Genomic DNA, 14575 nt, shown 5'->3' on the forward strand with positions numbered 1-14575 from the left:
ATAATTTACCTTCTCTTTCCTCTTCCTTACATGCATTTAATTCTTGTATTGTTGCCTTATCAATAGATATATGTACTTTAAGTTTATCCAATTCTTCTTGAAGATTCATTCTAGGAAAATTAAAACAATAAATGATTATTTAATATGTGTAAGGAATAATGTAGTAGCCAAATAAAGACAGAAAATGTATTTAAAACATATAAAACTGAGAATAAAAATATATATATTAACAAATCCTAAAAGTTGTAATTTTAATATGACTTTTAATGAAGATCCAGGGAACAAAATATTTTGAATAAGTGATTTTTGTTAACTTTATCTTAATAAATAGACTAAATGCTTAAAACATAGATTATACTGTTAAAAAAAAAAAAAAAGTCATGTATTAAGTTGCCTGACCACTTTCTAAGACACACTTATGCTAAAAAAAACTAAGACACACTTATGCTAGGTAAAATAAATATTAAAAAATGCTAATAATATCTTTGAAAGCAAAGATAGTAAATTGCTAGATGCCAAAGAAAGAGAAGGAATCCTTAACATTAAACTGGAATTCAGTTACCACGGTGAGAGACCTGGATCAAGTACTGTACAAAGGGTCCTCGAACTCTGAAACCTGGGTAAGTATGGAAGTTTAGGCTTTAGGCCCTACATGGCTCAGAGACAAAACTGGGTTAGTTGCAGGCTGTTGGAAGCCAAATAACTGCAGAATGGAAACCTGAACATTGAGTTTATCTGTTCGGAGTTTCATTTAAAAAGAGGCCTCCTGGCCCAGTACGAGGGCAGGGCAGAATCAAGCATATGGGAATAGAATCCTAAGCCTACAAAACTGGATGCAAAGTCGAGCCATATATATTTACACACACCTGAAGAGCCAACAGTAATATAAAAATTGGTTTGTGGCTAGTATATACTGGAGTGTCCAGGCAGATACAATCATCCCCTACAAGGAGGCTTCCACGACTGAGAGAATACAAAGGAGAAAAATTACCACAGAAAATAACTCTCAAAGAACTCAAGTTTGTAGATAGGAATTACTAAATATATGAGTAAGTTCAAGTTCAGAAATGACAGCCTATATATCACTCCACCCAAAATGGGAAAACTCACAGAAGGAAATAAAGATAATAGAACAACTCAAGAAGAGTTCTAAAATTTAAGAATTTCTGAAATGTTAAAAAAGATGAAGAGATGATATACATAAAAAAGAACAAGAACTTATGAAATAACAGTAGACAGATCAGAAAAATACAAATAATGTATCTAACACATACTCGTTGCTGTATAGTTGATTCCAATTCCTAGCGACCCTATAGGACAGAGTAGAATTTCCACATAAGGTTTCCGAGGAGTGGCAGGTGGATTTGAACTGCCAGCCTTTGGATTAGCAGCTAAGCTCTTAACTGCTGCACCACCAGGGCTAATAATATATTTATAGATACATATTTTTATATATATAAATGTTAAATAACTAAAATATCATTGTAATCGTTGAAAAAAAACTCAATGGATGGACTAAATAGCAATCAGACAAAGCTAAAGGAAATTGCTAAAAGGGAAAACAAAATATATACTAAGAAAAAAAATTAAGGATAAAGATGGTCATTATATATGATCAAAGGAATGATTTACCAGGAAACATATGGCAATTCTAAGCTTCCATGTACTCAACAATGTAAGAAATATAAAATAAAAAAATAAGTGGTCTCTTCCCCTCACTCAATCTACTTCTTGAAAAAAATTGATGTTTACACTTTGATGTGTATACTTACATTTTTTTCTGGTTTGTGTAAATACATATACATAAGATTTAAAAATTGGGATCATTTGATGTATATTTGTAGCTTCTCAGCAGTATACTGTTGATGGAAAGAACTCATATACCCACCCACGCAACGATTAAGCTTGGATTAGAGTCCTGATTTGTTTGGCCAAGAATTTAGGAACTTACTGGAAGCAAGATGGTTCCACAAAGCAAAGCAGATGTAGATTATCTCAACAGCAGAACACAGGCTGCAATTGTTGGGAATGTTATTTCTTGATTCGTTACAGATACACTCTACGTACAGCTTGTTCCTTTTAGAAAGAACTCACAAAGACACTGCTTTTAATAAGAAGTATTTAAAGACATCGGGGAGCATCTCGTTCTTGAGTCAAACCAAGCATCAGCAAACCACATTTTAAGAAGGAGGTTGGAGGGGGTGGACAATGTCAGTGCCCAGGCACACCACAGCAAGGCACGCATTGGCTGCCTATTGACTGATTTACTCCCCCACTTATTCTGGTGGTTCTGACACTCAGTTTGGTATGAGGGCTACAATTTAAAATTTATTTCCTACTAACAAATTATATGAAACATCTGTTTTCAGACAGTGGACAATAGGCAGCACAGAACTGTGATCCCTGAGAGAAAGGAAATAAAATGGCGCCTAAAGATTTCTGCCTGAAGGCACTTTCTAGACCATGATACAGGGAGAGGAGACCCAAGAAGACAGCCAAACCAAACCTGTTGCCCTTGAGTCAATTCTGACTCAGCAACCAAGGAACAGCTGGTAGATTTGAACTGCCCATCTTTTTGGTTAGCAGCTGTAGCTCACCATAGCTCTTACACCACCAGGGCTCTCTCACTACATTGAAGAAAACAGACTAGAGTTTGTGAAGGCTAAAACAGCTGGAATTTGCAAGGTGTAGTACTAGAGATGAGGAAGCTAAAAGAGAAAGAGCTACAGAAATTTTCGTAAGAACTCCTCCGAGTTTGTGGCTAAATATTTAATTGCTAATGAATATTATGGAACTCCTCAAGCCCAGACAAAAAAATAATGGGAGCTGTAAACAGAACTATTCTAAGAGCTCATTCAGGATTGGGAGACATTTGCATTCTCATCAGAATCTTCACTGAACACAGGGACATCCATCAGAGAACCCAGAAGGGTCATTCTAACTAGAGGTCTAAACAAGCCTAGAGTTAAAAATAAAAATAAAAACCTAAATCTGCGCTAATAAGACATTTAAAATACCTGAAAATATTTAATCCGAGGTTTTTAACATACTGCTTTTAGCAACTGATGGAAAAAGTAGATAGAAATCAGTAAGGATATACAAGATTTAAAAAACAGTATTAACAAATTTGACCTAGTTGCCATTCGTAGAACACTCTACCCAAAAACAGTGAAATACATATTGGAACCTTCACCAAGACAGACCACATGCTGGGCCATAAAACCATTCTCGATAGTAAGTTAAATTATGCAGAGTACCTTCTATGACCACAATAGAATTAGATTAGAAACCAACACTCGAAAGATGTCAGGAAAATCTCCAAATATATGAAATTAAAAAAACCAATTTTACATACTTCTTTCATAGAATTCCAAGACGAATTACAAAATATTTTTAATTTACAGAAAATGAAAACACATAAAAATATGTGAGGTACAGCTAAAGCAGCACTAAAGATGAATATTCAAAATGTTACATAAGATAGATCTACAATGATGGAAGCTTCAAATTTAGGAAGCTAGAAAAAGAAGATACTTTTTATTATGTGTATTGGATAAAAAAAATTTTTTTTTTTTTTTATTGGCCATTTCAATGTTCTCTTTTGTGAAATATCTGTTCAAGTGTTTTACTCATTTTCGTATTTGGTTGATTTTTTTCATATATTTCTTTTTAAATTTTATTGTGTTTTAGGTGAAAGTTTACTTAGCAAATTAGATTTCCATTCAACAATTCATACATAAATTGTTTCATGACATGGGTTAGAGTCCCCGCAATGTGTCAGCACTCTCACCATTTCCACCCTGCCTGCCCAGTTTCCATCCATCCAGTTTCCCTGCCCTTCCTTACCTTCTCATCTTTGCTTTTGGGTTAATGTCGACCGTTTGGTCTTGTATAGTTGATTGTTTTAAGGACTGTTTATTTTGTAGGCCAATCTATTCGTTCACTGATATGTGACCTCTGAGAGTAGCTTCAGTTCCAGGTTAAAAAGGTATTTTAGGGCAATACTCTCAGGGATTCCTCTAGTCACTAACAGTCCAGTAAGTCTGGTCTTTTTTAATGAATTTGAGTTTTGTTCTACATTTTTCTCCCATTCTAACCAGGGCCTGTTACCATGTCCCTGGTCAGTACCTTTGGTAGTAGGAGCCGGGCACTGTCTAGTCTCCTGGTCTCAGGCTAGAAGAGGCTGTGATTCGCATTGGCCATTAGTCCTGTGGACTAATTTCTTCCTTGAATCTTTGATTTCGTTCACTGTACTTTGCTCCAGACAGAAAGAGACCAAAGGCTGTATCTTAGATGGCTGCTTAAAAGCTTTTAAGACCCCAGATGTAACTCACCAGACTAGGATGTGGAACATTATCTTTATGAACTAAGTTATGCCAACTGACTTATTTGTCCCACGGGACTATGATCTTTGTTCATATTTATTTGTAGGAATTCCTCATCTATTTTGGATACTAGTCCTTTGTTGGACATATCTACTTGAGAGACAGAATGAACAAAGAGAAAATGTCCTGACCATACATGAAAATAAAACTCTGCAGTATCCATCCCAGGAAGACAAACCACTATCTGCAGCATTCATCCCAGGATGTCAAACCGTGATCTGCAGCAGCCATCCCAGGGAGTCAAATCACTATCTGCAGCTACCAGTCCCAAAAAACCCACTGCCGTCGAGTCAATTCTGACTCAGAGCAACCCTACATCTACCAGTCCAGGAAAGCTAAACAACAGTCCCTGTAAAAATGGGCCTAAAATGGCCAGGACTTGATTAATAACTGGAGCCCTGGTGGTGCAGTGGTTAAGAGCTTGGCTGCTAACCAAAAGGTCAGCAGTTCAAATCCACCAGCCACTTCTTGGAAACCCTATGGGGTAGTTCTACTCTACCCTATAGGGTCATTTTAAGTCGGAATTAACTCAAGGGCAATGGGGGGTTTTGTTGGGTTTTTGATAAGTGGCAGCTTTCTTAATTTTTGTCCCCACTTCCCACTTAGGACCAAGCAGAGAAAGCCAAATACTCCCTCCTCCCAACCCATCATATAAAATGCCCTGCTTTTAGTTAGGTTGCCTCCAGTTTCCCCATGCCAACAGTCTCCACTCAGGACGTACCTAAGGTGTACCCTTTTTTCCACTATACAGGTTCCCAAAACTCCTGCCTGTTTTTGAGTCTCTGCCAAATGGTGAAGGTGGATTATAGCAAGCTCTGAATAAACAGCCTATGTTTCTTCTCATTTGGGTGTATTTTTTTTTTTTTTTTTAATTATTCTACTTTAGATGAAGGTTTACAGAACTAGCTTCTCACTAAACAATTAGTATATATATCGTTCTGGGACATTGGTTACCAACCCACGACCTGTCAACACTCTCCCTTCTTGGGTTCCCCACTACCAGCTTTCCTGTCCCCTCCTGCCTTCTAGTCCTTGCCCTTGGGCTGCTGTGCCCCTTTAGTCTCGTTTTGTTTTATAGCCCTGACTAATCTTTGGCTGAAGGATGAACCTCAGGAGTGACTTCATTACTGAGCTAAAAGAGTGTCCAGGGGCCACACTCTCAGGGTTTCTCCAGTCTCTGTCAGGCCAGTAAGTCTGGTCTTTTTTTGTGAGTTAGAATTTTGTTCTATATTTTCTTCGGTTCTGTCTGGGACCTCTATTGTGATCCCTATCAGAGTAGTCAGTGTTGGTTGCTGGGCACCATCCAGTTTTAGTGGACTCAATCTGGTGGAGGCCATGATAGTTGTGGTCCATTAGTCCTTTGGACTAATCTTTCCTTGTGTGTTTGGTTTTCTTCATTCTCCCTTGCTCCCCAAGCGGTGAGACCAGTGGAATATTTGAGACAGCTGCTCACAAGCTTTTAAGACCTCAGACGCTACTCACCAGAGTAATGTAGAACATTTTCTTTATCAACTATTTTATGCCAATTGAGCTACATGTTCCCTGAGACCATGGTCCCCACGACTCTTAGCCCAGCAATTCGGTCCCTTAGGGAGTTTGGGTTTGTCTATGGAGCTTCCATGACCTTGCATTGGTAAAGTTGTAATGGCTTCCTTATTCGGTTGTTTTTTGGTTTTTTTTGGTCTAATTCTACATACTACAAGTATATTTTTTCACTCTGAGAATTGTTTTACTCATTTAATGGAATCTTTCAATGAAGAGAGTTCTTGATGTTTAAGACGGTCCAGTTTATCAATTTTTATTTTATACTTAGTTTCTTTAATGTCTAGATTAAGAAATCTTTGCCTACTACAAAGTCACAAAGATGTTCTACTGTTTTCCTCTAAAAGCTTTCATGTTTTACCCTTCATATTTAGATCTGCAATGTTTCACTTTAAAGAATTATAAGTGATAATTAACTAAAAGCTTACAAATTTCCTTCTTAACTCCTTAAGTGGTTTTTAAATTACTATATATAGTGCCTCAAATGTGTGAAAATAAATTAAGGTGGCAAACAAATTAAAAATACTACATGCGTAGCCTCAAAAAATACAAAAATAAATAACACATATATGGTCTCAAATATATGAACACAATTTAGGAGACCAACACCAAAAGTTTACCTCCAGAGTTAGAAAATAAAAATCCAAACTTTACTTGTGATAAAGGGTTAATCTAACCACAGCAGGCCATAACTGGAAAAGACCAACTTCTCTGTCAGAATCTGAAATGCATGAAACGATAGCAAACTACATCAAAGAAGTGAGAATGCTCTAACTAGTTCAGTGACCAGTGGATGTGCATACCAGAACTAACAATTTACTCTAAGAAATGACTTAAAGTCTACCCAATATCATATGTAGCCCAGAAAATAATTAAAACTACAACCACTATATGACAGACCCAGGACCCTGGCGTCAAGAGACTAAATTGTTAGAAAAGAAAAACAAGAAAAGGTCACCCAATCATGATTTTAGTTCTTTGTCTTTACTTTAACAAGTCACAGTGTGTAAGTAATTTACTCATAATGAATTGGCATCTATTAAAATTGCATAAAAAGCACTCATAGGTTGTACGTCTCTGCATTTTGGTCTGTTAATAGCCTGAGTATTTGCAGCCCATTTCCCACTCTGTTTTCTGATCTATTACAATAAAAAATCTCCGCTGCAGCGGGCTTCGGTGAAAGCTGTTTCTCTACAACACTTGGCATTTACTCCAGTGAAATTTCTGTGTCTGGTTTTCTTAACCTATAGTCTTGTTGATTGTACAGCAAAATACAATAAAAAATAAACATTAAGATATTTTTTTAAATCCACAATTTAGGCTAATTATACGTATAAACCATTTTATATTTTAGATAGATCGGGAAGTCAGGAAAGAGAGCAGAGTGGAAAGAATCTAGGGAAAAAAAGATAAAAATGGAAAATCATAGAAGACCTTTATCTTCATATTAATCACAGTTTATAATTATATATTTGTGTGCTTATTTGATTACTACTTGTGTCCCTCAACAAACTGAAGCTCCATGGGGCCTGGAGCCATGTATGTTATACCCACTATTTTACTTCCAGTGCCCAGCACATTTACTGAATTAATGAATAAAAGTACAAGCAACACAAAGGACCACACCAATTCAGTAGTATGTAACTAATATGATAAAACTTGGTAGTTTGAAAAGCATTTTTCACATACACTATTAGACTAGTATTAGATACAATGGTCTTCTTCCCTCCAGGCCCCAGTGCTCTCACAACATCCTGAGTGACTGCTTCAAAGCCCATCTCTAAGCCTCATTTTGCATCATACTCTGAAGCATTCTAGTGACAGGAAAAGAGTATAAGGGACCCTGGGCTTCAGGGCCCTAACTCAGTATTAAATTAGGCTTTACACTAATCTCGTTCTGACCTTGAGATTACCCACTCTTACCCAGAGATACTTAATTAAAAAATAAGATACATAATAAGTAAGTTTATTTCCTATGAGCTCCAAACTCAGTGTATGAATTTCTTGCCTCTGCTTCTCAATCACAGAGTAAATGAAACTCAAAACCTATTGCCAGAAAGTTTTGAAATCCACTGTGTTTCACGTGATCCCTGATAAACAACTTGTCCCACTCCTGGCTACACTACTATTCCAGATCCTATATTGGGATTTACTCCTGGCTCAAAATAGATAGCCTGCATTGTTTCCTGTTGGACTTATTTCTCAAGCATAAATACATTCAAATAATTGTCTTCTTACCCCTTAAATGTCTTCTACCCCTATTTTTTAACCTTCAGCCTTTAACTGACTCGATGAGTCTCTTTGGATCACTCTTGGCCATTCATGTCATGCCCCTTTTTAACATTATCTGAGCTCCAATAGAAATGATTCTGGCAAAGGTTAAAAGAAAACGGAACAATTGAAAGGTAACCAGAAGGCTGACCAACAACTTTTACATGTAAACAATATAGCCTGCTTATCAAAGCTATAAAAAACTAATATGTGGGACAACTGGATATCCATATACAAAAAAATGTATTTGGACCCCTAGCTTACACTACATACAAAAATAAGCTCAAAATGGATGAACAACCTAAGTATAAGAGCTAAAACCATAAAAGTCTTAGAAGAAAACACAGGGGTAAATCTTCATGATCTTGGATTTGGTAATTGATTCTTAGATACCAACAGCATAAGCAACAAAATAAAAACTAGATAAACTGGATCCAGAAAAATTAAAAATTTTTTGTGCATCACTATCAAGAAAGGGAAAAGACAGCCCACAGAATGGAATAAGCTATTTGCAAATCATATATCTGACGAGGGTAAAGGAACCTTATAATTCGATACTAAAAAGACAAACAGCCCACTGTTTTAAAAATGGGCAAAGGTCTTGAAGAGATTTTTCTCCAAGGAAGATATACAAATGGCCAATAGCATGTGAAAAGATGCTCAATATTATTAGTCTTTAGAAAATGCAAAACAAAACTACAATGACACACTACTTCACACTCACTAGGATGGCTAAATTTTTTTTTTTTTTTAAGGAAAATGATTAGTGTTAGTGGATATGTGGAGTAATTGGAAGCCCCATACATTGCTGGGAAGAATGTAAAATGCTGCAGCTGTTATGGAAAAGTTCTTTAAAAAGTTAAACACAGAATTACCATAAAACCAAAAGACCCGTTGCCGTTGAGTCAATTCTGACTCATGGCAACCCTATAGCACAGGATAGAACTGGCCGATGAAGTTTCCAAGGAGCGTCTGGTGGATTCAAACTGCTGATCTTTTGGTTAGCAGACAAGCTCTTAACCACTACACACAAAAAAACTACACAACCATAAAAAAACCAACCATATGACCCGGTAATTCACTCCTAATACCCCCCAAAAATCCAAAACGTTATTCAAACAAATACTTATGCATGAATGTTCATTGCAGCACTATTCACAATAGCAAAAAAAAAAAAAAAAAGGTAGAAACAACCCAAATGTTCATCAATAGATGAATGGATAAGCAAAATGTGGTGTATACCCATAAAATGGAGTTTTACTCAGTCTTTAAAAAGGAATGAAGTACTGATATATGCTACAACATGGGTGGACCTTGAAAACATTTTACTAAGTGAAAGAAGCCAGACATAAAAAGTGACATTTATATGAAATATCCAGAAAAGGTAAATCTACAGACACAGAAAACAGATTAGTGATTGTCAGGGGCTGAGCAGGAGGGGAATGTGGGGTAACTGCTTCACTGGTACAGGATCTCCACTGAGGGTAATGAAATGCTTTGGTGCTAGATGGTTGTGCAACAATATGACGGCACTAAATGTCACTGAATTGTATGCTTTAAAATGGCTAATTTTCTGTCATGTGAATTTCACCTCAGGGGAGAAAAGCCTAATGTGTGTTTGGTATACTGATAATGATTATCCAAAACTACGAGTTTTTAAATTTTGTCACTATTACCAGACGTTTTTTAAATTTTATTTCAACCCAAGTTAGAGAAATGCATTTCCTAAAATCCTCATTTCTACATATCGAAATATTAATATTCTTGCTTAGGAAGTTGGAGTCTTGCTTTGCAGAGAATAAAAATGAACTGAACTTCACATCATATGTATTTAGACTCATAGAGACCCTACAGAACAAAGTAAAACTGCCTCATAGGATTTCTTTCCAAGGAGCTCCTGGTGGATTCAAACTGCCAACCTTTTGGTTAGCAGCCCTAGCTCTTAACCACTACGCCACCAGGGTTTCCTTAGTTCCTTAAGTACTTATAATTGAAGTTTATAAAACATTCTTTGAAACTATGGCCTAAATATGTTTAACACTTAACCCAAGAGAGAGGCTGAATGTACTCTAATCTGACTATGTCATTAATCTGAACTTTCTGTATATTTTATTATTAAAGAAGAGTAATCAAAACATCACTGGAATAAAGAAGGCTATACATAATTATAATATATAGGGTAAAATTCCCTATACCCATAAAATAAAATTGAAGGTTTGATTATGAATTCTAAGTTCTTTAACCAAGTGGCTCCAACTCTTTCTTTACTGACAAGCTCTCTAACCAGGATTCTCAGCATCAGCTAGGAAAAAATAGCAGTTAATTCTCTGCAAATATTTTGTATTCTCATACTTATTTTTAGATACAAAAAGTGAAGCAGGAATGGTAAGAAAAGGCCTGATGTTCAAATATATAATGAATTCAAATTTAGTTAAGGGCGATGGAAAGAAACTAAAGGTTTTTAAACAGGAAGAGACATGATCAAATTTGTATTTTAAAAGTTCACTCTGCAACATTGAAAAAAAACTAACTGAAAAGGATTAAAATAAAAGTTAAATGTTTACGATTTTATTCTAGTTGTTACTGTCATTAGGTGCTACTGAGTCGGTTCCAACTCATAGTGATCCTATCTACAACAGAATGAAATACTACCCAGTCCTGCGCCATCCTCACAATCATTGCTATGTTTGAGCCCGTTGTTGCAGCCACTGTGTCAATCCATCTCCTTAAGGGTTTTCCTTTTTTTGCTGACCATCTACTTTACCAGCCATGATGTCCTTCTCCAGGGACCGGTCCCTCCTGATAACATCTCCAAAGTATGTGAGACGAGGTCTTGCCAGCATTCTGGCTGTACTTCTTCCAAGACAGATTTGTTTGTTCTTCTAGCAGTCCATGGTATATTCAATATTTTTCACCAACACCATAATTCAAACGCTTCAATTCTTCTTCGGTCTTCCTTATTCACTGTCCAGCTTTCACATGCATATGAGGTGACTGGAAATATCATGATGGCTTGGGTCAGGTGCACCTCTGTCCTCAAAGTGACATATTTCCTTTTTAACACTTTTAAAGAGATCTTTTGCAGCAGATTTGCCCAATGCAATACATTGGTTGAGTTCTTGACTGCTGCTTCCACGGGCACTGATTGTGGATCCAAGTAAAATCATATGCTGACAATCTGAATCTTTTCTACATTTATTGTGATGTTGGTTATTGGTCCAGTTTTGTGTGGAAAATAAAATAAGAACCAAATTAATGAACAATGCAGACTCAGATTCGTTAAGTGTAATAAAAACGAGCGCAGAAATATCTACTTGACCAGAGAAGAAATGAAGTTGGTTTGGATAAAGAGTTGGAGGTGAGGCTGGGAAAAAAAAAGATACATTCTGGAGATACTTGTGATGTAGGCTTAATAGAATTTGGTATAGACTGGCTTGAGGAGCTCAGAAACAGGAGTAAATCAATTACGACGCCCCAGGTATCTAGTTTGAGCAAATGGATTAATGATAATGCCATATTGAGACTTAGAGTACTAGATAAGGAGTGAATCTGGAAGAGAAGATGATGCATTTGGTTTGAGACATGTTGAATCTGACTGAGACATTTGGGGGAGATGTTATGTAGACATTTGGATATACTGAGCTGCATTAAGAAGCAGGATCAAACTACAGAGACAGGTCTGGAAGTCAAACAGCTAGAAATGATAACTGAAACCACGGGAGTACATGAGAATGTCTATCACAAAGTCCAAAAATACTACAACAAGTTGCTGATTACAGGGGGACAAGCTGGAAGAGGATAATGTGATGAGGTGTCCAGAGGTATAGAAACAAAACTAGAAGTGAGCACACCAAAATATAAAAAAATAGTTTTAAATATAGTGTGACCAACTTTGTTGAATAAAACTGAAAAAAAAGAGAAAGGCAAGTTGCCGCTGAGTTGATTCTGACTCATAGTGACCCTATAGGACAGAGAACTGCCCCATAAGAGTTTCCAAGGAGTGCCTGGTGGATTCGAACTGCCAAAATTTTGGTTAGAAGCTGTAGCTCTTAACCAGCAAGCCACCAGAGTTTCTACTTTGTTGAACACTGATGCAAAATTAAGCATGATATATCCTTTGGTTCACTGGTTATTGAATGGTTTACTTAGATATTTCTGCCCTCATTTTTTTAAATAATTTTTATTGTGCTTTAAGTGAAAGTTTAAAAATCAAATCAGTCTCTCACACAAAAACCCATATACGCCTTGCTACACATTCCCAATTACTCTCCCCCTAATGAGACAGCCTGCTCTCTCCCTCCACTCTCTCTTTTCGTGTCCATTTCGCCAGCTTCTAACCCCCTCCACCCTCTCATCTCCCCTCCAGGCAGGAGATGCCAACATAGTCTCAAGTGTCCACCTGATCCAAGAAGCTCACTCCTCACCAGCATCCCTCTCCAACCCATTGTTCAGTCCAATCCATGTCTGAAGAGTTGGCTTCAGGAATGGTTCTTGTCCTGGGCCAACAGAAGGTCTGGGGGCCATGACCACCAGGGTCCTTCCAGTCTCAGACCATTAAGTCTGCTCTTACGAGACTTTGGGGTCTGCATCCCACTGGTCTCCTGCTCCCTCAGGGGTTCTCTGTTGTATTCCCTGTCAGGGCAGTCATCGGTTGTAGCCAGGCACCGTCTAGTTCTTCTGGTCTCAGGATGATGTAGTCTCTGGTTCATGTGGCCCTTTCTGTCTCTTGGGCTCATAATTGCCTTGTGTCCTTGGTGTTCTTCATTCTCCTTTGATCCAGGTGGGTTGAGACCAATTGATGTATCTTAGATGGCTGCTCGCTAGCATTTAAGACCACAGACGCCACTCTTCAAAGTGGGATGCGGAATGTTTTCTTAATAGATTTTATTTTGCCAATTGACTTAAATGTCCACTGAAACCATGGCCCCCAGACCCCTGCCCCTGCTACGCTGGCCTTCGAAGCATTCGGTTTATTCAGGAAACTTCTTTGCTTTTGGTTTAGTCCAGTTGTGCTGACCTCCCCTGTATTGTGTGCTGTCTTTCCCTTCACCTAAAGTAGTTCTTATCTACTATCTAATTAGTGAATGCCCCTCTCCCACCCTCCCTCCCTCCCCCCTACCTCGTAACCACAAAAGAATGTTTTCTTCTCAGTTTAAACTATTTCTCAAGTTCTTATAAAAGTGGTCTTATACAATATTTGTCCTTTTGCAACTGACTAATTTCACTCAGCATAATGCCTTCCAGGTTCCTCCATGTTATGAAATGTTTCACAGATTTGTCACTGTTCTTTACCAATGTGTGGTATTCCATTGTGTGAATATACCATAATTTATTTATCCATTCATCCATTGATGGGCATCTTGGTTGCCTCCATCTTTTTGCTATTGTAAACAGTGCTGCAATAAACATGGGTGTGCATCTATCTGTTCGTGTAAAGGCTCTTATTTCTCTAGGATATATTCCAAGGAATGGGATTGCTGGATCCTATGGTAGTTCTATTTCTAGCTTTTTAAGGAAGCACCAAATCGATTTCCAAAGTGGTTGTACCATTTGACATTCCCACCAGCAGTGTAGAAGTGTTCCAATCTGTCCACAGCCTCTCCAACATATATTATTTTGTGTTTTTTGGATTAATGCCAGCCTTGTTGGAGTGAGATTAAATCTCATTGTAGTTTTGGTCTGCATTTCTCTAATGGCTAAGGATTGTGAACATTTCCTCGTATATCTATTAGCTACCTGAATGTCTTCTTTAGTGAAGTGTCTATTCATATCTTTTGCCCACTTTTTAATTGGGTTATTTGTCTTTTTGTAGTTGAGTTTTTGCAGTATCATGTAGATTTTAGAAATCAGGCGCTGATCAGACATGTCATAGCTAAAAACTTTTTCCCAGTCTGTAGATAGTCTTTTTACTCTTTTGGTGAAGTCTTTGGATGAGCATAGGTGTTTGATTTTTAGGAGCTCCCAGTTATCTAGTTTTTCTTCTAAATTCTTAATAATGTTTTGTATACTGTTTATGCCATGTATTAGGGCTCCTAACATTTTCCCTATTTTTTCTTCCATGATCTTTATCGTTTTAGATTTTATATTTAGGTCTTTGATCCACTTTGAGTTAGTTTTTGTGCATGGAGTGAGGTATGGGTCTTGTTTCATTTTTTTGCAGATGGATATCCAGTTATGCCAGCACCATTTGTTAAAAAGGCTGTCTTTTCCCCATTTAACTGTTTTGGGGCCTTTGTCAAATATCAACTGCTCATATGTGGATGGATTTATGTCTGGATTCTCAATTCTGTTCCATTGGTCCATGTATCTGTTGTTGTACCAGTACCAGGCTGTTTTGACTATTGTTCTGCCCTCATTTTTTATTATGCTTAACAAAT

General features: G+C 37.2%; 1 protein-coding gene across 8 annotated transcripts in view; it reads right to left on the reverse strand.

Annotated features, from left to right (window-relative positions):
- CNTLN (centlein) overlaps window positions 1-14575 on the reverse strand; it is a 250723-nt gene that overhangs the window by 99535 nt on the left and 136613 nt on the right. For all 8 annotated transcript variants that reach the window (XM_064290462.1, XM_064290461.1, XM_064290457.1 and 5 more), the window contains one exon: window positions 10-110. In XM_064290462.1, coding sequence (XP_064146532.1) covers window positions 10-110 — 101 coding nt within the window. The remainder of the gene's footprint in view (window positions 1-9; window positions 111-14575) is intronic.

This window comes from Loxodonta africana, chromosome 9 (genome assembly GCF_030014295.1).
Source record: "Loxodonta africana isolate mLoxAfr1 chromosome 9, mLoxAfr1.hap2, whole genome shotgun sequence".
Taxonomy (NCBI): domain Eukaryota; kingdom Metazoa; phylum Chordata; class Mammalia; order Proboscidea; family Elephantidae; genus Loxodonta; species Loxodonta africana.